Raw genomic sequence first — 25,724 nt, forward strand, 5'->3', positions numbered from 1 at the left:
CCTCAGTCTCACAACCGTTTCCAGGCCTTAAACCCGACCACACCCACCACCTCCTTCCCTATTCCTTTGCCTCCTTCCCCGGATGGTCTCCCTCCCGGTTCTCCATCTGGGGTTTCCCCCCTTCCTACCCAGTCCGCCATATCTCCTTTGTCTTCTTCCCCATCTCCCCCACTCTTTCTTCCCGACCCTCCCCCAGTCTCTTGACCCTCCACGCCACCTGTCTGTCCAGGCTGATATCCATCATCCTCCCAGCAATCTTCGTGTTGTTCGCTCCCGTTCCTCTTCTCCTACTGAGACCGTTGAGTCTGTCGCCCGGTATGTTGTTACTGGAACGCCTGTCTCTTTGAGTCAGAAACGTAAGCCTGGCTCCTCTCCTTCTTCCTCTCCAGCGAGTAAGAAGATTTCGCTTTCTTCTTCACCCCTTCCTCTGACTCTGTCACTACATCCCCTCCCATTTCAGTGGTCGAAATTTGTGAGATTTCCTGTCCCAGATATGGAGGTTTCTTTCGCCCCCGATTCCCTCTCGGTTGCTGCCCTTGCTGAAGTGCACTCCCTGACTTCTGCCCCCTCCCCCCTCCTCCAACTGTCCTTGCCTGCTCCTCTCAGTTGTCTCCTCCTACGGACCCCGTCAGTCCGCCTCTGGTCTGTCCTCTCGCTCCCTTCCCTCTATCCTTACTAAGTTTACCCATGTCCCCTAACCCTGATTTTGCCGACCCTGCTCCTGATCCTGACCCTGAGATTCTTTAATAAACTGTGTTCGTCTATACCTTTATTTCTTTCTTGTTCTCTGTTACTGTCCTTTCTCTTTGGTAATGTCTATTCTTCAGTGGAATATTCGTGGATTTTATGCCAACTTCCATGAACTCCAACTTCTAATTACACAGTTTTCACCGCTTTGTGTTTATCTCCAGGAACTAATGCTTGGTGCTCGTCCTAGTCACTTTCGTGGTTATTCATTTCTCCCCCCCCCCCCCCGAGCTCTTGCTGGGCCCATAACTCTACTGCTCTCTTAATTCGATCTGATATTCCCTTCGTCCCTCTACTTCTTCCGTCACCTATCCATTGTTCTGCTGCCCGTGTTTTTGTGGGTAAATGGTATACAGTCTGTTCCATTTATCTCCCCCCAAATGTCCCGCTTTCCCTTCCTGATCTTAAGCACCTCCTGGACTCCTTGCCAGAGCCGGTGCTCCTTTTGGGTGATTTCAACTGTCGACATTCCCTCTGGGGTGATGTTCTGACAAACACCCGAGGCCGTCTTCTCGAACCGTTCGTCCTCACTTCTTCTCTATCTCTTCTGAATTCTGGTGAGCCCCCTCATGTGGACTCTCGAACTCGCACCCTTTCTTGTCTTGATCTTTCTCTCTGCTCGTCGTCCCTTTCCTTAGATTTCACGTGGCAGGTTCTTGATGACCTCCATAACAATGATCATTTCCCTATTCTCGTTTCCTTTTCTCTTTCCACCCTCCCCTCTCCTTCCCTAGGTGGCAGTTTGCCAAGGCTGACTGGAGCCTATTTACCCTCCGTGCTACTCTCTCTGACCTCTCCTCTGTGCCTCTTCTTCGCGCCCTCCTTCTTTTTTATGACACCGTCTTCAATGCTGCCCTCCGCTCTATTCCTCGCTCTTCCTCCCGGGGCACACGGAAGTGCGTTCCCTGGTGGAATGCGGACTGTGCTCGGGCTGTCCGCTGTAAGCGTGCAGCCTGGAAGAAACACCGCCGCCGGCAGACGGCTGATTCTTTTAATTTGTTTCAGAAGGCAAGTGCGGTGGCCTGTAGGACCATCCGTACAGCTAAACGTGAGAGTTGGACATCTTATGTTTCCACGATTATGTCCGATACTCCTCTGCCGTAGATCTGGAAGAAGATCCGCAAAATTGCGGGCAAGTTCGTTCCAGATGTCTCGCCGGTTCTCCACCTCTGTGGTACTCTTGTAGCGGATCCAATGAAGGTCGCGACCGAACTGAGTTCCCACTTTTCTTCTGTTAGCTCTGGTTCTCATCTTCCTTAATTCTTCCTTCTTCGTAAGCCTGTTCTTGAATCTTATTCTTTAGATTTCCGCACTCATCTCCGCCTTCCCTATAACGATCCTTTCTCTCATTCTGAACTTCAGTCTGCCCTGGCCCTCTGCGGATCTACAGCGGCGGGCTCGGATGACGTTCATTATGAGATGCTTCGCCATCTCCCTCCGTGCATATCTCAGTATTTACTGAGTCTGTATAATCAGACCTGGGAGTCGTCGTCCGTCCCTGAGGACTGGCTTGATGCCGTTGTACTCCCTGTTCAGAAACCAGGGTCTCTCGGTATGTCCCCTAAGGACTTCCGCCCTATTGCTCTCACGAGTTGTGTTTGCAAGCTGTTTGAGCGCTCTGTAAATGCCCGTCTGATGTGGTTCTTGGAACACCATCACCACCTCTCTCTTTCTCAATTTGGCTTTCGCAAGTGCCGCAGCACGACTGATGTCCTGGTGAACTTGGAGGTCTATATTCGTACTGCTTTTGCTGCGAAGACCCCCCCGTTGTTGCTGTCCTTTTTGACCTGGAAAAGGCTTATGCCACGACTTGGAGATACCATATTCTGTCCCAACTTCGTTCTTTTGGCCTTCGTGGTAATCTCCCTCTCTTCCTTCAAAGCTTTCTCTCTCGTCGTACCTTTCGAGTCAGGCTTGGTACCAATCTCTCTGCCTCTTTTCGGCAGTATAAAGGTGTGCCCCAAGGTAGTGTTCTTAGTACTACTCTTTTTCTGATTGTCCTCAATAGTCTTCTTTCCTCCCTTCCTTCTGGCATCTTCTCCGCTCTTTATGTTGACGATCTTACTCTTTGCTGTCGGGGTGATGATTCGCCTCTCCTTCAAAGGAGGCTTCAACTTGCAATTGATGCCGTGTCATCTTGGGCCACCAATCATGGCTTCAAGTTCTCTACTACTAAGACTTGTGCCATGATTTTTATTCGGAAGCGGGTCGTTCTTTGTCCCTCTTTGTCACTTTATGGTCATCCTCTTGAGTACAAAGATTCCACAAAGCTTTTGGGGTTATTCTTTGACACTCGTTTGTCTTGGTCGCCCCATGTCTCTTATCTCCGTGTTGAATGCTCTAAGGCCCTTAGAGCATTCAACTTAAGGTTTTGTCCCATACTTCTTGGGGCGCGGATATCTATCCGCGCCCCAAGCGGATGCACGCTCCTCTATTTGCATTCCTCTCTCGTCCTGTCTAAACGCGATTATGGTTGCCCTGCATACTCTTCTGCTTCTCCTTCTACTCTTCGCCGTCTTGATCCTTTGCACCATACTGGGTTGCGCCTCAGCTCTGGTGCTTTTCGTTCAACTCATACCCTCAGCTTGTACGCTGACACTGGCTTTCTGTCTCTCCAGGACCGCCATGATCACTACAGTCTTCGCTATCTTGCGCGATCCTTACAGCATCCTCACTCGCCTCTATCGTGCTTTGACTTTTACTCCTCCTGTAGTAACTGTTCCTCTTCACCACCTTCCTCTTTCTGTCCGTTTGTCTCGCTTTCATGATTCTCTTTCGGTTCGTATTACTAATGTTTCTCCTCGAATTGTTCCATCCTTGCCCCCGTGGAGGGTCTTCCCAAATTTTGTACTTCTCTGACCCGCATCACTAAAGCTTTTACCCCTCCTACAGTTCTGAAACGCCTCTTCCTAGAGCACTTTTCTTCTCACTCCCACTCCGTTCCCATCTTCACCGATGGGTCAAAGTCTGCTGACGGTGTGGGCTACTCTGTTGTTTTTCCTGACCACACTTATATGGGTCGCCTTCCTCCGGAGGCTAGCATCTTCACAGCAGAACTTTATGCAATTCTCTATGCTCTTCGTCTCCTGCTTTCCCGGTGTCAATCCTACTTCGTGGTGGTAGTTGACTCTCGTAGTGCCCTCATGGCTTTAGGGTCCTTTAATCCGGTCCACCCGGTGGTCATCGAGATTCAACATTGGCTGTTTCTTATCTCCAGTAAATTTAAGTCGGTTGCGTTTAGCTGGGTTCCCAGCCATGTTGGTGTCTCTTTAAATGAGCGTGCTGGTGCTGCCGCTAAGGACGCTATATCTGCACTTGTCCTATCTCCCGTAAAGGTATTCCTTATTCTGACTTTTACCCAGTTATTCATGCCTCCATCCTTGCCCGCTGGCAGAGTTGTTGGTCTTCTGTTATTGGTAACAAACTGCGTATTATTAAGAGTCATGTGTCCCAGTGGCCTTCCTCCTGCCACCGTAACCAGCGGTGGGAAACGGCTCTGGCTAGGGTACGTAATGGCCATACCCGTTTAACTCACGGTCACTTAATGGAGCATCGCCCTGCTCCTTATTGTCCAAATTGCATTGTCCCTCTTATGGTCGTGCATATCCTTGTTGAATGTCCTGACTTCCAGGACGAGCGTGTCTTGTTTTCCGACCGTCCCCCGCGGTCGCTTGTCCCTTGATAGAATTTTGCGACTCTGATGCTTTTGATATCGTTCGCCTTATGCATTTTTGTTCTCATATTGGCATCCTTGGTGATATTTAGCGCCCTCTGATTATCCCGCACATTTGATGGTGCTACGTAGCCTACCCGGTTTGGTGCATTCTACTGATAATTACTTACTTAATAATCCTTGGCTTACAAAGGGAATACTTAAATCCATTAATAAAAAACATGACCTCGAGAAGAAGTATAGGTTAGGAATCGACTTCAAAGAATTTTCAAGGAATTACTCATCATTGCTATCTAAAATAATTAGATGAGCCAAAATTAAATACTACGAAGATAAATTTACCCCAAATAAAGGGCAACATTAAGGAAACATGGAGCACAATTTCACAAATATTGGTATCAAAGAAGATTCTAAATAACAAACTTGTCCAATAACAATGGTCTGCTTTCAGCTCTGATACTGCTATTGAGTTCAATAGGTTCTTCTCTTCCATTGGGTCATCCCTTGCAAATGATATTCCATCTTCCAGTACTGATGTTCAGGACTATCTTACAGGTAACTATTCACAGTCTCTGTAACTAACGCCTGCAAATTCCACCGATGTTAATGAGATAATCCTTTCCCTTAAAACCAAGTCTAGTGCCCTTGAGGAGATACCAACTTTAATTTACAAAAACAACTCCATTTCTTTAGCTCCTGCTATTGCATTGCTCTTCAACAAGTCACTTGAACTCCAAATCTTTCCAGATATTCTAAAAAAAGGCGAGAGTAACCCCTGTCCACAAAAGTGGTGATCTCATTGATGTTAACAACTACAGGCTTATATCAATCCTGCCAAACTTGTCAAAAATATTTGAAAAACTAATCTACAAGCAGCTTTACTCTTATCTAGCCAAACACAATATACTTAGCTCTTGTCAATATGGCTTCATACCCCCCCCCCCAAAAAAAAAGCACTAACGATGCACTTATTAGTATGATTAACTTGATACATGCAGCTCTTGATAAAAATGAGTTCCCTGTTGGGTTATTTGTGGACCTGTGTAAGGCTTTTGACACTGTCGACCACCAAAACCTTCTTAAATTACATCATTATGGAGTCAGAGGACACTCCCTGCAATACCTCAAATCTTACCCTACTGACAGGCTCCAGTATGTTTCTGTGAATAATTCAATTTCTCCTACCCTACCCATCAACGTTGGTGTTCCTCAGGGCAGCATAATTGGCATCTCCTCTTTCTCATCTACATTAATTACCTTCCAAATGCCTCCAAACACCTCAAACCAATTCTATTTGCTGACGACACAACCTTCATCTACTCCAGTCCTGACCCCCTTGCTCTAAATGTCACAGTGAATACTGAGCTAAATAAAGTCCATCTTTGGCTAACTGCCAACAAACTCACCATCAACATTGACAAAACTTTCTATATTTTGTTTGGCAATAAATCCTCAAATCAAATAAATCTCAGGATAAACAATACCCAAATTTGTAACAAAGTAGATGGCAAATTCCTTGGTGTTCTCATTGACCGCAAGCTGAATTTTCAGGGACACATTCTAAATATATATAAAAAAAGTCAAACACTGCTGACATTCTTTCTAAGATCAGATATTATGTACCTTGCCCTGCCCTGGTGATTCTCTATTACTCCCTCATCTATCCTTATTTCAACTGTGGTATTTGTGCTTGGGGTTCTACTACCCAAAATCATTTACGTTCTCTAATTACTCAACACAAAGCTGCTATTAGGACAATATCCAACTCTGGCCCCAGACATCACTCGGTACCTCTACTCAAATCTCTGAATATATCAGATATTAAGTCACTGCACATCCTCTCATGTGTATTATATATATATGTAAAACGCTGAACTGTAATGCCAATCCTGACCTTAAAAGCTTCATTGAAGGTTGTACCAAACCCATGAGCACCACACCAGAAACAAATACCTTTTTGATATTCCAAGAGTAAAATTTAATCAAACTAGAAATGCTCTTCAAATCAAGGAACCCAGAATGTGGAATGACCTTCCCAATCATGTCAAAGGCTGTACCTCTCTCAATCAGTTTAAGATGAAAACTAAGTACTACCTAATTAACTCCATGTAACCTACCTTACTTCTAAATGTCAACCCATGTCTTACTATTTTTAAACAATGCTGTTTGTTGACCAACTTGTATATTGGCTATTTTCTACCATGTTCCCTCCTTTTTTATCTTTTATTTTTTTCTTTCAATGGAATTTATATTTTAAGCTCAATTACTATTAAGTTTTAGTCTAAGTTTTTTCTTCCAAACCTTGCCCGAAATGCTATTATGTATCCTCACATTCCCAATGTACCTTCTTGTATATGCATAAATAAATAAATAAATAAATAAATGTGTATTAGTGACTTTTGGTATTTGTATGTACTAGCTCTATCAGGGCTGTTTGTATCAGAATGTTTGTAACTGTATCTATGTATGTACTTTTCCTAAATAAAATATTATTATTATTATTATTATTATTCTCTTGTGTCAATTACATTTTCAAAACCCTGTTCTTAAATGCAAACCCTGCTCTGAAACTCTCCCTGGATAGATGTAATAAGACCCATTATCACTACACCAGAAATATCTCTCTGATATCCCCAGAGTCAAACTTAATGTGTGTAAACACTCTATGCAAATAAAGGGACCTAGGCTATGGAAGTCACTTCCTAATGAATTGAAAAGCTGTCCAACTTTTGCCTCATTCAAAAACAAAACCAAAAAGTACCTAATTTCATCTTCATAGTGTCTTACCTTGTGCTTTAAAATTGCACTGTATCTATTACTACCCAATCTCCCAATGTTGACCCAGATCACACACTAGAATGTAAGAGAGACCCTTGTGTAGGGAGAAATAGCAGTGCTATTGAGAGAGACCCTTGTGTAGGGAGAAATAGCCGTGTTAAATGTTGAAAAACAGTCTGGAACTCTGACCACTTTCAGATGCACAGAGCATCATCTTGACAGGAAAATGTAATCTCCTAAAAAAAAGGTATAAACAAAAGGGATAAAATGGTTAAGAAAAAGTAGATTCAATGCAAAAAAATATAGAGGAACAACAGTGTTAAATGTAGAAAAACAGCCTGGAACATTATAAGACATATAAATGAAGTATTGGGAAATGTGTATGACATGTATAGGGAGGGGACATTATTGGAACCAGGCAGGCAGGGACATGTGCAAGCCCCTGTCAGTCACTTGGGAGCGGTCCATAGAATTACCCAAAACTACCCAAATCTACCCAAAAGTACCCAAATCCTCCTAGCATTACGTAAGTACTGTAATGCGTATTTCGCATTACGTACGTAAGTAATAACATTATAGTAAGTAAATATAGCATATTTCTTCATTACTTACGTAATGCTAGGAGGATTTGGGTACTTTTGGGTAGATTTGAATTTGAGATGTGGACTATATCCAATCCTATCTTAGTGATAGACACCAATGTGTAGCCATCAATAATATAATCTCTCCCATTCTACCAATAACCGTTGGAGTGCCACAGGGCAGCATCTTGGGACCCCTACTATTTCTTATATACATTAATGATCTGCCTAATGTCTCTAACATTCTGAAACCTATTTTGTTTGCTGATGATACTACCCTCATTTACTCCAACCCCAACCCACATACACTAAATGATGTTGTTAATAATGAACTAAAAAAAGTCCACTTATGGATGTCAACCAACAAACTAACACTTAACATAGAAAAGACCTACTACATCCTATTTGGAAGCAAATCTACAAATGCAATTCAGCTTCAGATTGACAATGTAAACATTAGCAATAAAAATTATGGAAAGTTTCTTGGCATATTCCTAGACAAGAGACTCAACTTCAGTACCCACATACAACACATAACTAAGAAAGTCTCTAAAACAGTTGGTATACTCTCCAAAATCAGATATTATGTTCCTAACTCTGCTCTCATCTCTCTATATTATGCACTAATCTATCCCTATCTCAACTATGGTATCTGTGCATGGGGTTCAACCACTGCAAACCACCTCAAGTCCATCATCACCCAGCAAAAATCTGCTATCAGAATAATATCAAATTCTGCTTTCAGACAACACACAGCCCCCTTGTTTAACTCCCTAAACATGCTAAACATAATCTCACTCCACAAATTCTCCTGTGTCAACTACATTTACAAAACCCTGTTCTTAAATGCAAATCCTTGTCTGAAACTCTTCCTGGACAGATGTAATAGGACTCATTATCACCACACCAGAAATAAATATCTCTTCGATATCCCCAGAGTTAAACTTAATCTGTGTAAACACTCTATGCAAATAAAGGGACCCAGTTTATGGAACTCACTCCCTACTGAATTGAAAAGCTGTCCAACTTTTACATCATTCAAAATCAATACTAAAAAGTACCTAATTTCATCTTCATAGTTTTTCACTTTTTGCCTTAAAATTACACTGTATCTATTGCTACCCAATCTCCCAACCTTTATGTTCCCAATTTGAACATCTTTACCATTGAGATCATTGCTGTTTTCTTATATGTGCTGCCAATCTGTTGTATGGTGTTTATAAATCTTGTTATCTGTATCTTTTGCTACCCAGTCTCCCAATCTTTATGTACCCATTCTGAACATCTTTACCATTGTGATCATTGCTGTCTTATATGTGCTGTCAATCTGCTGTATGGTGTCTATTAATCTTGTTTAAATTACTAATCAAGCTGTCAATGTAATCAATCAGTGCTTTAATATAACAATGTGCTTTAATATACTTACTTATCTCTCTCATCTCATTTTTCTCTAGTAATGTATCTTTCATTTATCAATTCTGATTGAAATTACCTACTTAAAATTATCTGCTAGATTAAGGACCTGCCCGAAACTGCTGCGTGTACTAGTGGCTTTACAAGAATGTAAATACTGTACTATCCAATGTATTCTCTCAAACTCAATGTACCTTCTTGTATATATATAAATAAATAAATAAATAAATAAATTTGGGTAATTCTATGGACCCCTTGGGAGAGAGCGGCAGTGACAACCACACCAGTGTTGTGGACGGTCTCCAACAAATACGATAAGTGCAGTATAATAGATGTTTATAGCAGTGCTTCCCCTTTTCTTTATGAGTTAGAGATAGGAATTTGTGGAACCCTGTGAGTAGGGAGAGCGGTGTGTTGTTAATTCGGGTGTATGTGTTCAGCTGTGTGTCACATGGGGGGGTTATCCACATTTATTTTGTATATCCATTTGTAAACCCAGGCCCTTTGTAGTGACCTATGAGGAGTGGAATAGAGTAATGACCTCAAGTCCCAGGTTGTAGAGGGAGAAGGAATCTTCCTCACACCCTTTTTTGTCTGTATCAATCCTGTGGTGGACCCAAGTAAACCCCCCCCCCCCCCCTTCCTGCTCTAGGAAATGAGAGGAAATCTGGTACAGTACTGTATTTGTTAAATAAAATCCTTTTTGTAAAATTGTGCCCCAAGGTGTATTTCTTGTCCCATGTAGTTAGAACTGGTGACTATTACTATATAGACCCCTGCACTTCCATTATTTATAAGAAAGTAAGAGCGGGTGTTGTTAGCGATACTTTAGGGTACGGCTTTCAATCACGTACCTTACAAGAAAGTGAAGGGACGACGAGGTTTCGGTCCATCCTGGACCTTTCTGAAGTCGATCAATCGGGATTGTAAATAATCCCCCTATCTTTATGTACCTAATCCAAGCAACTTTACCATTGTGATCATTGCTGTTTTTCTTATATGTGATATCATTATGCTGTATTGTGCCTATTAATCTTTGTTAAATTACCAATCAAGCTGTCAATACAGTCAATCAGAGCTACCAATCTGCTTTAATATATCTACTAATCTCTTTCATCTCATTTTTTTCTTGCAATGTACCTGTTATCACTTATAAATTTTGTACCTACTTTATACCTACTGAAAATTATATGTTAGATTAAGGACCTGCCCGAATCGCTGCGCGTACTAGTGGCTCTACAAGAATGTTAACACCATGCTATGTATCCTCACAAACCCAATGTACCTTCTTGTATATAAGTAAATAAAATAAATAATTAAATAAATAAATTAAAAGTTTTAGTGTGACAAACTATTGCACTATGCCTAGAACAAAGGGTTGTAGAAAAACATGTTGTGCCAGTTCGTGTTCTGTGTGTTGAGAACATGTTGGGCGGAGCAAATAAACACTGACACTTATCGTGAGTGTAAACATATTATTGCTGAAATTTCAGCTAAAACCTGTGATTTAGAAGTACACAAAATAAATAAATAAATAAATAAATATATATATATATATATATATATATATATATATATATATATATATATATATATATATATATATATATATATATATATATGAAAATGAAAACTCACACCCCAGAAGTGACTCGAAACCCATACTCCCAGAAGCAACGCAACTGGTAACTACAGGGCGCCTTAATCCGCTTGACCATCACGGCCGTCAAAAGGAAGTGATAGCCGAGGCTATTTGAGCCACTTCCCCGACGGCAACTCGGATGGTAATCTTGGGCATAGCATTTCACCAAATCACCTCATTCTTTGGGGCACACGTGAGGAACACAAATGCGAACAAGCCTGAATGGTCCCCAGGACTATATGCGAATGAAAACAGTTACCAGTTTGTAGTTACCAGTTGCGTTGCTTCTGGGAGTATGGGTTCGAGTCACTTCTGGGGTGTGAGTTTTCATTCGCATATAGTCCTGGGGACCATTCAGGCTTGTTCGCATTTGTGTTCCTCACGTGTGCCCCAAAGAATGAGGTGATTTGGTGAAATGCTATGCCCAAGATTACCATCCGAGTTGCCGTCGGGGAAGTGGCTCAAATAGCCTCGGCTATCACTTCCTTTTGACGGCCGTGATGGTCAAGCGGATTAAGGCGCCCTGTAGTTACCAGTTGCGTTGCTTCTGGGAGTATGGGTTCGAGTCACTTCTGGGGTGTGAGTTTTCATTCGCATATAGTCCTGGGGACCATTCAGGCTTGTTCGCATATATATATATATATATAATATATATAATATATATAATATATACAGTATATATAATATATATAATATATACAGTATATATAATATATATTATATATATATATATATATATATATATATATATATATATATATATATATATATATATATATATATATATATATATATATATATATATATATATATATATATATATATAAATTATACCTGCATAATAGACAAAACCCAAGATGCAAGAAGATTACAAATTCTTGAGGCAATTCACATAAGAACAGAGCGACCTACCATGAACACCCAAATCACGGAACTATTTACTCTACCCACCATGAGAGTAAGGACAAGACAAGAACATATCGATGCCAACACAGAAGACAATGTCCAACATAATAGGCCAATTACACTGGATTAATCTTTGTGTTTAGATAGGAGCTGCCTCGTATGGGCCAATAAGTCTTCTACAGCCTCTATGTTTCACCTCACATTTATCCCTTATGTATCCCCCCATGTTTTCACCTTTATTGTATTATCACCTGACCCAGTGCGGGTATAAAATCAACTAGTATTGTAAGATCTGTTCACTTGAGAATGAACCATGGAGGTTCGAAACGTTGTGCAAATTATATAAATAAGTGTAATACACTCTATAGTAAATCACTTCTTTTCTTCACCTCAAAAGTACGAAAATGAGTTTTGGAAAACTCCTATTTCAATTAAGCCCTGATGCTAAGAAAATAGTTAGAGGGATAGAAGCCCTAAACCAGAAAATAATAAACACAGAATATGCGGTCATATTCAATGAAACATATATATATATATATATATATATATATATATATATATATATAAATAAAATTGGAAATAGCCGGGCCCAAGAACCTATAGAATTAACATCAGTTTCAATAGGAATTCAATCATCTGGGTGGCCAGTAAATATGATTAGTTTGTTCAATTAACCCTGCTTACTAATCTGGCAGCCAGAGAGGCTGGCAGAGTAATCCTAGTTAACTTCACAATCTGGGAGTCAGAGAATGCAGGCGATGAGTCACAATAACGTGGCTGAAGAATGTTGACCAGACCACGCACTAGAAGGTGAAGGGACAGCGACGTTTCAGGTCCATCCTGGACCAAAACGTCGTCGTCCCTTCACCTTTTAGTGTGTGGTCTGGTCAACAGTCAGAGAATGAGTTAGTGTGGAGTGGACAGCTGGTTGGTCAACACCTAACCTCCAGAAGGCCAGGCGAATATCAGGCTGGGCTTAAGATAATGGTAAAGTTCTTAAAGTGTTTGGTACAGTTCATTTTAGATCCATTAATTCAGTGCCTCTATTGTAGGAAGTATTTCAGTAGGATATATTTCAGTTTAGGAAGTGTTCAGTGTAGGGAGTACTGGGTTTGTTTGTCCTATTACTATTATTTATGTTTCAATAAACTTGTGAGTAATTGCTAAGTGTTTAGTGAGTTTCTTATAAAAGTTCATTGTCTTTACCATGGAATCCACGCTCAGGTGGTTATTGAATGAGTCGTTGGAGTACTTTCCAAGCAAGCCTAATCTATTTAAATACATATATATATTCCCTTGGTTTGAGAGTTTAATCCACACTTAACATAAATTCATCCCTCCCTTTTCAATTAATTGGGGATTAACCCTCAAGGATTTAATGGTTAATTGATTGATCCAACCCACAACCCGCAGGCCCACATACCGACCACAACCCGGTTTGTCCGGCAGCCCTTGGAGTGAGAAAACAATACATAGTAAACAGTATGTAACATCAGTTACTTACTCCTCAACCAAAGGTGCCTACTTGAAAGTAGGAAGCCAGGAAATACAAAATATTCAGCATCAGGAATAAATGACACAATGTTCTAGCCATATTTTAAATAGTTAAATTTCACATTTACAATACTGTACAATGCATTGGAGAACATTTCTAACAATACATTTCATGTCTGTATATATAAACAAATCAATAATACATATTGAAATGCAGAAAATACAATTATCATAAAAATTGGTCCCATTAGTCAAAGAGTATATCTACATATATTAACAAAACACTTGTTATAATCTTCAGTTTTCAGAAAATTTTTCAATACATCATACCTGCTTTCAGGTCCTGACACAAACAAGTGTTACAATCACTATACTTCAGGGAAAACAAGATAAAAATGGTTATAAACCACCAATTGTTATAAACATTAAATTCATCATAGATCGAGAGCTGTGCTAATGTAATTGATGGCAAAAGTGCTGAATAACTAAACTTTGTGTTGTATATCCACATGTAACTGAAATGATTCTTCCAAATTCCAATGCTGAAGTTTTTCCCTGACATGCCCTGCTTTAAGAATGGTATATAAGTCTATGAATAATCTGTCAAGCTTACTAAAATCTTTATCACACAAATTATAGCAGAATTGTATCTTCAAGTTTTAACAAGCTATTAAATTCATATATGGATTGGGATAGTACAGAATCCTTACAGTATTTTCACATATCATCAATTTCCTGAGACCAGTTCACCTAAGTACTGCTATATATAAAAAATGTACTTTGTTAATAATTCTTGGGTCTTATTTATAAAACTTAATGAGCCACACTATTCTCTGTATTAACTATATTTCAGGTAATGCAGACATTAGTGCAGAAAGCAGCAGTTACAGAGTTCATATTTATGACTATCAACTCTGCCAACTTATTAAGTATGAAAGGCACTGTCATTACCAATAAGCTTTGGAGGAGGGAATTATATCACAGTGGGAGATGACATCAAGGAAGATGTTCAATACATCTGGGTAATAACTCGTACTATGTGAATAAGTGTTTGGTCTTTTATATACATGTATCTGTCTTGTGTTCATTTATATTGTGCTGTTTGTGTGTGTGTTAAGCCGAGAGAGTGGTGGTGAGTACTACTGCACTACCCTGAAGCTACTGTACTTTGAATTGGTACTGGGTATTATTTTCCCTATGGTCCTAACATCTGGCTTGGAGCAAAGTGTTAACTTAAGAATCTGATATTGAGAAAGCATGCTGAATGATAGTGTAAGGGAAGGGAACTATCAGAAGAAAGCACCAAGCCACCATGATTATATAGCACTGGGAAGGGGTCAGGATAAGGATTTGGGATGGGACGGTGGAAAGGAATGGTGCCCAACTACTTGGACGGTTGGGGATTGAACGGCGACCTGCATGAAGCGAGACCGTCGCTCTACTGTCCAGCCCAAGTGGTTGGGCAATGAAAGAGTAAAACGCCCTTTGTGTACATCACAGCCAACTGCTCAAGGGTTGATGTTTTGCCCCAGTATGTCATTGATGTGTATTTGTCTTTGTATTTATGTGCATATACATCATTTATGCAGGTCTTTGTAATAATTAATCTGAGATTCATCTGGGTACAGTCAAAATTCATTAAATAATTGTATACAAAAAGCATCCATAAGTGGCAGTTCAGTTATATGTATTGATATCATAAGAGTGAAATCACTAAAATAACATCAATGATTCTAAAGTTCTACACATGATAATTTGTGGAATGTTTCTCACAGAGACGAACAAAAATAAGCCTAGTCTACAGTGAATGAGGACTCATACAAATACAGTATAGCCTATTATTCACTGGATAGAAATTCATATTACTGCTTCATATTACACAACCACATATTTCATTAAAAAATATATGTATATATTCATAAACATATACAGAAGAAACTTTTTGTTGTGTTGGTACAATTGTACAACTTTTGGTAAGCATATACCAAAACATCTTTTGATTGGAATGCAAATCTGTGTTGCCTCGTTTACAAAAGTAAAAACTTGATCATTAAGTATTAGTGGCACAACTATACAGGAAGTTCTTATAAAAAACAACACACACGCACACTCACATTTATTAATTGCTACTATAACCATTATTAGTCGCAAGCTCACTGATTTCTGATGAAAGTATTACCAATCGCAAACTCATTGACTGGCACTGATGAAACAAATACCAATCATAAGCTCACTGATTGGCACTGATGAAACAAGTACCAATCATAAGTTCACTGATTGGCAATGATGAAGCTAATGCCCATCATAAGCTCACCGATTGAAATTCAAGAAACTAATACCGATTATCAGCTCATTTATTAGTACTGATGTAATCATTACCAAATTCCAAGAGGAACAAAATTCAAATTCAAATATCAAATCTGTATTTGTAAAGATGCAAACAATTTCCAAAATGGAAAGACATTAAAAAATTATTTAAATGAAATATTTGTTGATTTCTTCTCACTTTATATACTGTACATCAATATGAAGAATACTGGGCAATACAAGCCTAGAAACAGATACAATACTGCGTGCACACATTGACCTCGTGACATCACTAAGAAAACAACGGCACCATAGACAAACAAATAGCTGCATGTGACTGAGAGCACACCATATATGCAACTTGCTCAAACCATATATGTAACTTAGTGCTGCAACCACCTATGTAACTTGCTGAAGTGATCATGTAACTTGAAACTCAAAAAAAAAGTACCATCCTAATAACAATTGTATTCAGTGATAGCCAGCTATCAAGAGTACTCCAGCACCTCAATATATTATAGCTTATCTTTAATAAGATACTGATAACTGCTGTGTAATATATTTGGATACTGATTAATAGCTTCTGAATTTCTTAGTAAGAAACTCATAATTGTTAACAAAAAATTAGAACTATATCAACATAATTATTAAATTATGTATTTATTATACATGATTAAACACATCTGTTTAATCCCGAGGGTATTTACATTATTCCTATGACATCGAAAAGCACTTTGCAATAAGTTAATATTTCATTTAATGAAATAAAAAATACAAGCAATTTAAGCATTTAAAAATGAGAAAAGTGCACATAATTAGTAGTTTATAAATGGAAAATCTTTGATAAAAATATTAAAACATATAATTAAGGTCATTCAAATTCAATGTGAATTTGAAACAACAAACTATTGTATGGATGGACTGGTTACCTCTGGCACCATTCTGAACCAAGGTTTCCACTTTGACTTTCTTTCACTACATTTGTTTAGTCTGTACTACTTACCAGAGTAAGTATACTTTGATATAAAGATTTTTCACTTCCAGTAACTTGCGAACCTTTTAATGAATGCTACTGAAACAGTACACGACAAATATTTTGCCTTCTGTGTAATAATAGAAATCGACTTGGAAGACTTTTTGTATTATTTTATCCTAGATTTTAATAGTTATTGCTATGGCCACAAACACATCCACTGTCAGTGTATTTCTCGTACATGTCAAAAGACAGCGTAGGTCTGCCGCATTGCAGGCTTCATACCATCTTTGCTCAGGTTCATGACGAACTTTTCACTCCACCAAGAACAGCCTGTAACTGAACTGAACTTTTCTGAGAGTCTTTGTCACTTTCAATTATTTAGCACGTATAAATAATTTTTAATTATTTAATGCAAATAAAAGCTATGAAGGAATACCATCTTTTTAAGCAACTTTCATAAACCATAATCTTGATACGTGGCCTTGTTGAGAAGCATTCTGTCACTCACTCAACGTGCAATTTATTTTCATAGACGAACCTTTTCTTTAGGTTCTTGAATGCACATTGAAGTGAACTTCAAGGTAAAGATGCCCAATACTCAGACTTACTATCTAATGAGCAAAATTTACAAATTTTATTTCACAGCCCAAATTTTGGGTTATGTCTTAAATTAATCTTTCCTCTGGAGGGGGTTTCATCATGTTGCCCATCTCAACTCGTGGGCTGTAGAACTCCTGAAGAAAAGAAGGGTTAAAGGTATTAAAAAATGACACCAAGCCACTTACTGCACCTTACACAGTATAAATAAAAATATACTGATACTGTATGTGTCGGCATACAAGTCAACCCCAAAAATGTTGAGGTGTAATTCAGGTTTAGGCCTATATTCACCGCATAAGATGACCCCCTCCCCCAAATAAGGCAGCACCACTTCTCCTTTCCCCACTGTATGGAAGGAATAAACTACGGAATCTCATAAATATACTGTAGCTTAAGTAACATTTACCACATAAGGCAGGTGGTGTCTGGTTGTCATGGGAGGCAGGTGGTGTTAGTGATGGAAGTTGTCATGGGAGGCAGGTGGTGTTAGTGGTGGAAGTTGTCACGGGAGGCAGGTGCTGTTAGTGGTGGAAGTTGTCATGGGAGGCAGGTGGTGTTAGTGGTGGAAGTTGTCATGGGAGGCAGGTGGTGTTAGTGGTGGAAGTTGTCATGGCAGGCAGGTGGTGTTAGTGGTGGAAGTTGTCATGGCAGGCAGGTGGTGTTAGTGGTGGAAGTTGTCATGGGAGGCAGGTGCTGTTAGTGGTGGAAGTTGTCATGGCAGGCAGGTGGTGTTAGTGGTGGAAGTTGTCATGGGAGGCAGGTGCTGTTAGTGGTGGAAGTTGTCATGGGAGGCAGGTGGTGTTAGTGGTGGAAGTTGTCATGGGAGGCAGGTGGTGTTAGTGGTGGAAGTTGTCATGGGAGGCAGGTGCTGTTAGTGGTGGAAGTTGTCATGGGAGGCAGGTGGTGTTAGTGGTGGAAGTTGTCATGGGAGGCAGGTGCTGTTAGTGGTGGAAGTTGTCATGGCAGGCAGGTGGTGTTAGTGGTGGAAGTTGTCATGGGAGGCAGGTGCTGTTAGTGGTGGAAGTTGTCATGGCAGGCAGGTGGTGTTAGTGGTGGAAGTTGTCATGGCAGGCAGGTGGTGTTAGTGGTGGAACTCTGAGCAGCCCACAATTTGTACAATATCAGAATATTACATTTACCTGTCTGCTTGGGGAATATGTTCCTCTCGTTTGTCGTTTCTTCTTAGCCATCATCAAGAAAACAGTAAGGCCAACAATGGCAATTATCAACATAAGTGCAACCACACATCCAACAGTGATGGCCAGATTCACATCAAATTTGGAAACTTTCTGTAATGAAAAGGAGTACATAAGCAATTTGTCATTTAGGATCTGTATGTAGCTCATATTAAAAATTCTGAATTTGGATGCTCTGATATTTATGACAAAAATGTATTATTTTGTACTTACGATAGTACAATATTTTCCATCCCACATATCAGCACAGCGACAATATGCCCGTGTTTTGTTTTTATGCTCTGGGGAAGCCTCATCACATAGGTGAACACAGACCCCTTCATTGCTACAGTTAACCTGAAAAAGATATCAATTATCAAATAAAATGTTTTGAAGATACTGTACATACTGTTAACTGTACATACTGTAGGGGTGTATTCCCGAAGACTGTCTTTTCTGAGGGGAGCCCCTACGGCTCCCTGGAGCTTATCGGGCTAATGTGTTTTTTTATATTAGACCGGGACATTAGCTATGGCGTTCAGACCTACCAGGGACCATGAGCCAGAACCTGGCCCGTTCAGAGAGGTTGCAGGTAGCATTGGCCCTGGAAAACACTCCTTGTGGTTGGGGTTTTTCCTTATTTACCATTGACCAGGGTTAGGCACCCAGAAAGGTAGGCATAACAAAACAAACCCACATAGTAAGAAACTAAAACAAAACCGAACAGAGATAGAACTCCCTTCAATCACAAGGAAACAAGCAAATGTCGCACTCTACTGCTGTGCCTGTCGCTCATCCGTGCAGCCCTCCCCTTCCTGAGAGGGGGAGGGGGGGGGGGGGGCGAACCTCACTGCGCCGGCTGCATAGCACTCCAGTTCGTAAGCTAATGTCAACCGGGACACACTTCTCTGGCCTCAAATTCCTGGGCAGTGTTTGCCTGTGTGGCGTTCTCCACTGTATTATTGTGGTGAGTGGTGGCCAGGAGTACTCCTTCAGTGCCAGGGCAGCATGCGCTTCTGGGGCTTCTCCCCTAAGCGCCCTGTGAGTACTGCCCCTGCGTGTCAGGGTTCTCTTCCCTGGGGTGTTCGGGAACCATTCCCGTGAGGGTTCTTGCTGCTCGGCAATTTCCTCGCCCTTGGGGCCAGATCGGGTTTGGGGCCCTCGTTTGTCCTTGGGTAGGGAGTTGTGTCATGCTGGTTAAGGCATCAAGGTGTTGCACGACCTGCCACCTAAGCGGCGACCGGTTCCTGTTGCCTCTGTGAACGGTGTACTTTTGCAGGATTTTTCTTTTCTTTTGTTTTCGTTTGCCTGGTGGAGGGTTTGCCTGGTGGAGGGTCTGCCTAGTGGGACAATAGTTCCCCTGATACTGTTTTGGTGGCACTCTGCTAGGCCCCCCCGTGATTGTATACGTCGCAGGGGTTTCAGTGTTGTCCTCTACACCTTGTTAGTTTGGGTGTTTAACCGGTTAGCAACACCGTGCCTGGGCTTCCCGTAGTTGTTGCCCTACAGGCCCTGGAAAACCCTGTCGGGGCTCGATGGACCGATGGATGTGTCTTCACAGTTCCAGCCTGCCTTGTGCGGGTTCGAAAGTTGCTGTGTGCCCTTGTCTCAGGGTGACAGTCGCCTGTTTTGCCTCCATCATGCTGCTTGTTGGGTCAACGACACCTTTGACTTCCCCCCCGAGTCTTGTTCTCCACTTGTGCTCCAGTTTTATTCTAATGATATTGCAGTTAGGGTACAGGAAGCACCCGCGTTGCATGTTAGGTTTAGGTTACTGCAAAGCACTAGGTTGGTTTCCCACCTGGATGCCCCGTGGCTGGCCCGCTTTGATTTTAGGGACCCAGATCTGGGGGCGTTAGTTGCTTCGACTTTGGTTCCATCTGTGCTCCCTGGTCCTTTCCCTGTTGTTCATCCTGCACCTCCCCCCGTTTCTGGCTCCCAAACGTCTGAGGGTTTCGGAGTCAGCACAGGGTTTAGTTGGTAATGAGACTCGGGCGGCTTCGGGGGCTGCCCCATTCGGGTCGGGGACCGAGGCATTTGAACCGGTTCCCTGCCGAGACTTTTGGGCAGACCAGCAGACCCCCTTCTTGTCTGCCTTTCCCCTGGATTCTGCCTTTTCTTCAGGGGTAGAGGGTTTGGAGGACAGTTCTACGTCGGGTCCTGACTTGGGGATCTCCGGGCTTGGGAGGAGTCGACCTAGGGAACCTTGGGACCCCCTTTGACCCCGCTTGGGTGCTTTTGTCTTCCTTGCAGGGCTTATTGTTGCAGAGGGGGAGGGGTTTTCTTACCCCACTTCATTGTCTGAGTATGATTTGGGTTCGGCTTCTCCCCGGGTTCGGTTCCAGGGACCCTTTGGGTACCTTGGTCCCGTCTTTCCGGAGGTTTTCTGCTTCTCGTATCTCTGCGAAGGAGGTTTGGGAGGCTTTTGCTTCATACCTCCTGCGAGACCCAGTTTCTGCCACTGTCATGGAGCCGTCCTCTTTTGAGTTTGGTTCTTCTTCCCCGTTTTGGGTACATTTGGAGGTTCCAGAGTCTTCCTGGCTGGCAGACTGTCCATTCTTTTCATTGGGGGCGTGGCATGGGTTGTCAGACCCGCAAGCTTGATTAGCGTAAAACTACTACCATTCTGCAGGTTTACCTGGGGGGCAAGTTTGAGCACCTTGATACATGCTTGTTCGCCCCATGTTTTCTCGAGATGTTGGCTTTTTGCAGCTTTACGTGCAGTTTCCTTCTCTTTCGGCGTCTTTAGGTGCGGAGGATTTGTGCACCCGTGAGCATTTGGCTTTGGTCTTATGTTTCTTTTCCCTTCTCGAGCTGTCTTCTGCCTGGCTTGAGGAGGATGTGGAGGCGTTGAGTGCCGAGCCTCCATCTGGGGTGCTGACTTCGGTAGCTAGGGCATCGGCTGCACTGTTGAAGCTCTTTGCTCCTATCCTGAAGGAGGCGGCGTCTGTTCTTTACTTCTCGCCTTGCGTGCCATCAGGCTGTGCTCGCTCTCTCTTTGAAATCTGCTTGTGCCCTGGCTCTTAGGTTTTCGTCTCCGTTTTGTCCGTTACCGTTTGCAGAGGCTGCGGTCTCGCAGTTTTTGCAAGCAGCTTCGTCTAGCTGTTGTCCATTGTCGGACTTGTTTGTTCTCCGGGGCGGTCGTTCTCGGCTGTCTCAGAGGGGTCATGCCAGGGTTCTGGGTTTCTTTCTTTCTACTTTCAACTGTGGTCTAGAGCAGACACTTGCGAGATACTGTACCGACGCTCAGTTTGCTCAACTCACACCAAAGTATCACCTGCGTACTTCTGTATATTCGACCAAATATATATATTATCTATGTGTTTATTGTCACCATACTTTACGTAACAATAGAACCGTTACATTGGTTGTCGAGGTGGGACATTGGTACCAGTTTCTGAGCAGATGTTGCCTTCGGTGCTGGTACCATCTGGTCGGTACGGTGATCGCTCTGTTCAGCGCTTGGCTTCTCGTAAGGGGCGTCGGATGATGGGGGGGGGGGGCCTCGCTCTGTTTGCCCACACTTGGTCCCACGATATGTGGGCCTTTTTGGTTGTGTCATCTGGCCTGTGGTGGTGTTGGGTGGCTCCTCCTCCTTTGGGGGGTTTGGGGCTGGCAGGGTTATTCATCCGGGGTTCAGGGACTGATTAGGTTTCGTAGTGGGGCATCAGGCTTACCGCCTTCGTTGCCTCTCTTTTGGCTTGAATCTGGCACCTTGCGTTTTCATGTGTCTTACCCGGGTTGTGGTGATCCATCTGCATCTGCTAGGAATTCGTGTTTTGGCCAACCTCGACGAGTGGCTGGTGTGGGCTCCCAGTCGGTCTGCTTGTTTGCTCGCCAGGGATGTGGTTCTTTCCCAGCACGCCAGGTTCATATTCTTGGTGAACTGGAGGAACTCCCATCTGGTTCTATCCTAAGTTCGGACCTGGCTGGGTCATGTTTGGGACTCTCGGGCCGCTTCCTTGTCTTGCCCTCCAGAGGCGTTGCTGCTGCTGCGGTCCCACCTCCGTCCGTTTCTGAGGGGGGTTCCGGGTCATTCGGCGGTTGCTCGAGCAGTTGCGCAGGAGTCTGAACTGTGCTGTGCTGGTCTACCTGCCAGGTCAGGTTTGGCTTCGGCGTCTGTTTTGGTTCCTTTGGGATGCCCCTTTTGCCTCTCTCGTGATCGTTAGGTTCGTACTCCGGGGGCCTTATGTCGGTTGCTGCGTCACCCGCTTCCTCTTCGGGGTTTTTGGGGCTTGGTGCCTTGGCACCTTCCCGAGCCTTTGCTCGATGTGTTCACGGATGCGTCATCTTTCGGCTGGGGCTTTGTAACCAGTGCCCATCAAGCCAGCCAAGGACAGTGGGGTCCATCCTTTCATCAGGCTCACAGCACAGGTTCGGGTCACTCGGGACTCAGGATATTGATGCTTGGTTGGTTCGGCCAGGAGTGCATCATGTGTTGTGTCCAGTTGAGGCTCTTCGTCGTTACCTGCGCGCCTTGACTGTGGTGACTGGGGATGCGGTTTGGGTTGATCCTGTTTCCCTCGTTCCTTGTTCCAAGGCTCGCATCTCCCTGGTCGTCTGCAGGGTTATTAAGTCTAGCCAGCCTGCGGTCTATCCTCGCGCATATGACGTTTGGAAGTTTGCAGCTTTGGCTGCAGTGTTTGGTAACATGTTTGGGCTAATATTCGGGCGCAGAGATTTTGAAGGTGAAACAGGGTCCTGGTCGCCCATTATTTGGTGAAAGTGCCTGCTCCTGGGCATTCTTGTGTTGCTTTGGGTCGCAGGTTGCAGCCAGTTGTCTCAACTTTACGTTGAGGAGTTTGTTGGTTGAGAAGCCGCCTGCTGGGTTATCTTGAGATCTTGAGGTTATCTTGAGATGATTTTGAGGCTTTTTAGTGTCCCCGCGGCCCGGTCCTCCACCAGGCCTCCACTCCCAGGAAGCAGCCCGTGACAGCTGACTAACACCCAGGTACCTATTTTACTGCTAGGTAACAGGGGCATAGGGTGAAAGAAACTCTGCCCATTGTTTCTCACCGGCGCCTGGGATCGAACCCAGGACCACAGGATCACAAATCCAGCGTGCTGTCCGCTTGGCCGACCGGCTCCCCCTCGGGTAAGTCCATCTTTTTCCTTCTCCTTGGGAATGAAGCTCCAGGGAGCTGTAGGGGCTCTCCTCAGAAAACCAGCTTTGAATGTAATGAAACGCCATTTTCTGGGTGAGCCCCGAAATCTCCCTGGCAACCCATCCTCCCATTGGCCGCCGTTTTTTTTGCATTGGTTGAAGCTTAGCTTCCGAAATGGAGTGCTATGCAGCCTGCGCCGTGAGGTCCGGGGGCCCCCCCCTCCCCCACTTGGGGAGGGAGGGACTGCGTGGATGAGCGGTGCGGCAGTAGTGTGACATTTGCTTGTTTCCTTGGGATTGAAAGAAGTTCTACCTCTCTGTTCAGTTTTGTTTTAGTTTCTTACCATGTGGGGTTTGTTTTGTAATGCCTACCTTTCTGGATACCTAGTCCCAGTAGATGGCAGATAAGGAAAATCCCCAACCACAGAGGGGTTTTCTAGGGCCATTGCTCCCTGAAACCTCTCTGAAGGGTCCAGGTTCTGGCTCATGGTCCCTGGTAGGTCTGAACTCCATAGCTCCATAGTTCATTATGACGTAACGTTACGTCATAATTGCCATTGAACGGAGAAGGTCCCAGTAAGGTAGGTGAATTAAAACAGACCACTGTCTGGTTAACCTGTGCAATCTACAACCCAAAAGATCCAAATAACTCCTCTAGAAAGAAAACAAACAAGCAACTCTTCATGTGACTAGCACTTCTGCTCATTTGCATTACCGCCTCCCTCATAGGGGAAGGGGGGATGAAGCCGATAGTCCATCACTCCAGTTCTTGAATGATGAAAAACTGCTGACTGGAGGAAGGGAGGGAGGGAGGGAGGGTGTCAAGGAGCCTTCCGGGCTCACCCAGAAAGGTGACTCCCTGGTTTTTGGTGGGGAGCCCTAAACTAACTCCTCAAAGATAATTAATAGGAGGGACTTACTTGGGAGGTGGTAGCACCGTGGGTCTCAAGACGAAGAAGAGACAGAAGGCAGTGACAGGCACCCCAAAGCCACACACGGCCAGGAAGGAACCAGAACATTCAGTATACCTGGCGGCCAGGACTCTGTTCGACCTCCAAAACCCCTGCGCCCGAATGTCTACTCAAGACATGTTGCCAAAATGCCAGCAGTTGAATGTAATGAAATGCTCTTGTCTGAGGGTGGCTCCGGAGGCTACCTGAAGCTATCCAAACTGATATGTGCTTTATTAGTTTAGACTCATCCGTCACAGGAGGGAAAAAGGCAAAGAGGGACAGATGGCCGCAACAGATGCCCCCAAAGCAACGCAAGGCCAGAAAGGACCCGAAATGGTCATGAGATATCTGGCAGCCAGGACCCTGATCGACCTCCAAAACCCACGTGGCCGAATATCAACCCAGAACATGTTCCCAAACACTGCCATACGTCATTGGCACAAGGGTAGACTGCAGGCTGGCTGGACTGGATGACACTGCAGACAACCTGAGACACATGAGTCCTGGAACAGGGAACCAGGGAAACCGGAATCACCTAAGGAGCACCCACTGTCATAGAACCAGTGGCCTGCAGGCAGCGACGTAAAGTCACCACCAGACACAACACGTGATGCACCCCCAGCCTAATCAACCAAGTATCCACAACCAACAGACCCTTCCAGAAGCTCGCTATCTCAATCTATGCCAGAGAAGAACGAGAAGGCTGCAAACAAACAAGACGACCACCTGGATCAAATAGAATCCCCGGCATCGGAGGAGAGCATGAAGCTACCCAACCCAACCCTCGGAGGACAAGGCCAATAAAAACGAGGCCTTCCAAAAACAATCCCTAACCGAGGGGCAACAACAAAGCGAGGAGAAGAAAAAAAGAAAAGAAAAGAAAGAACATAATCTAAAGAGTAAAAAGGCCCAGGCAGCGCATGAGCAGGCCGGAGATGAAAAAATGCACATGAAAGCTTGCTGAATGGAGCAGAAGCCACATCCAACCCAAACGCAAGCTGAACCGGCTCCGCCAATGCCGCACAGTAAGAAACGACAGTTTTAGGCATGAGATACCCATCCAGGAAGAGCTAAGAGAGAAGGGATAAAGCAGCCTGGTCTGAAATTGACAAAACCTTCAAATGGAAAAAGAGTGACTGAAAGACCACCAAGAAACTACATACTGTCGCTGGGAAGATGATCACAGGTGGGATACCATCAAAGAAGCCATTTGATCATCATATAAATGGCGATACACATGTGCTAAAATGACCAGATGCGAAGTGCGAAGCAGTAAGACAAACCAGTGAGGTGCCTCACTGACCCTATCTGCTGGAAGAGGCAGAGCCTCGGAAAAACACCCAAGTTCGGACACAGAGCAAGTAGTATCTGAAAC

The 25,724-nt window shown here is 43.3% G+C and overlaps 2 protein-coding genes across 2 annotated transcripts in view; both read right to left on the bottom strand.

The window, feature by feature from the left end:
* The window catches only part of LOC123768902 (uncharacterized), a 76,948-nt gene extending 69,606 nt beyond the window's left edge, over positions 1 to 7,342 (bottom strand). The window contains exon 1 of the mRNA XM_069309052.1: positions 7,208 to 7,342. The gene's annotated coding sequence lies outside the window, so the exon portion shown is untranslated. The remainder of the gene's footprint in view (positions 1 to 7,207) is intronic.
* A 5,982-nt stretch (positions 7,343 to 13,324) lies between these two features.
* The window catches only part of crb (cell polarity complex component crumbs), a 227,234-nt gene continuing 214,834 nt past the window's right edge, over positions 13,325 to 25,724 (bottom strand). Inside the window, exons 37-39 of the mRNA XM_045759691.2 lie at positions 18,527 to 18,649; positions 18,257 to 18,406; positions 13,325 to 17,251 (exon numbers count right to left, since the gene is read on the bottom strand). Of these exons, the coding sequence (XP_045615647.2) occupies positions 17,183 to 17,251; positions 18,257 to 18,406; positions 18,527 to 18,649 (342 nt within the window). The 3' untranslated portion in view covers positions 13,325 to 17,182. The remainder of the gene's footprint in view (positions 17,252 to 18,256; positions 18,407 to 18,526; positions 18,650 to 25,724) is intronic.

This window comes from Procambarus clarkii, chromosome 64 (genome assembly GCF_040958095.1).
Source record: "Procambarus clarkii isolate CNS0578487 chromosome 64, FALCON_Pclarkii_2.0, whole genome shotgun sequence".
In the NCBI taxonomy this organism is placed as follows: Eukaryota; Metazoa; Arthropoda; class Malacostraca; order Decapoda; family Cambaridae; genus Procambarus; species Procambarus clarkii.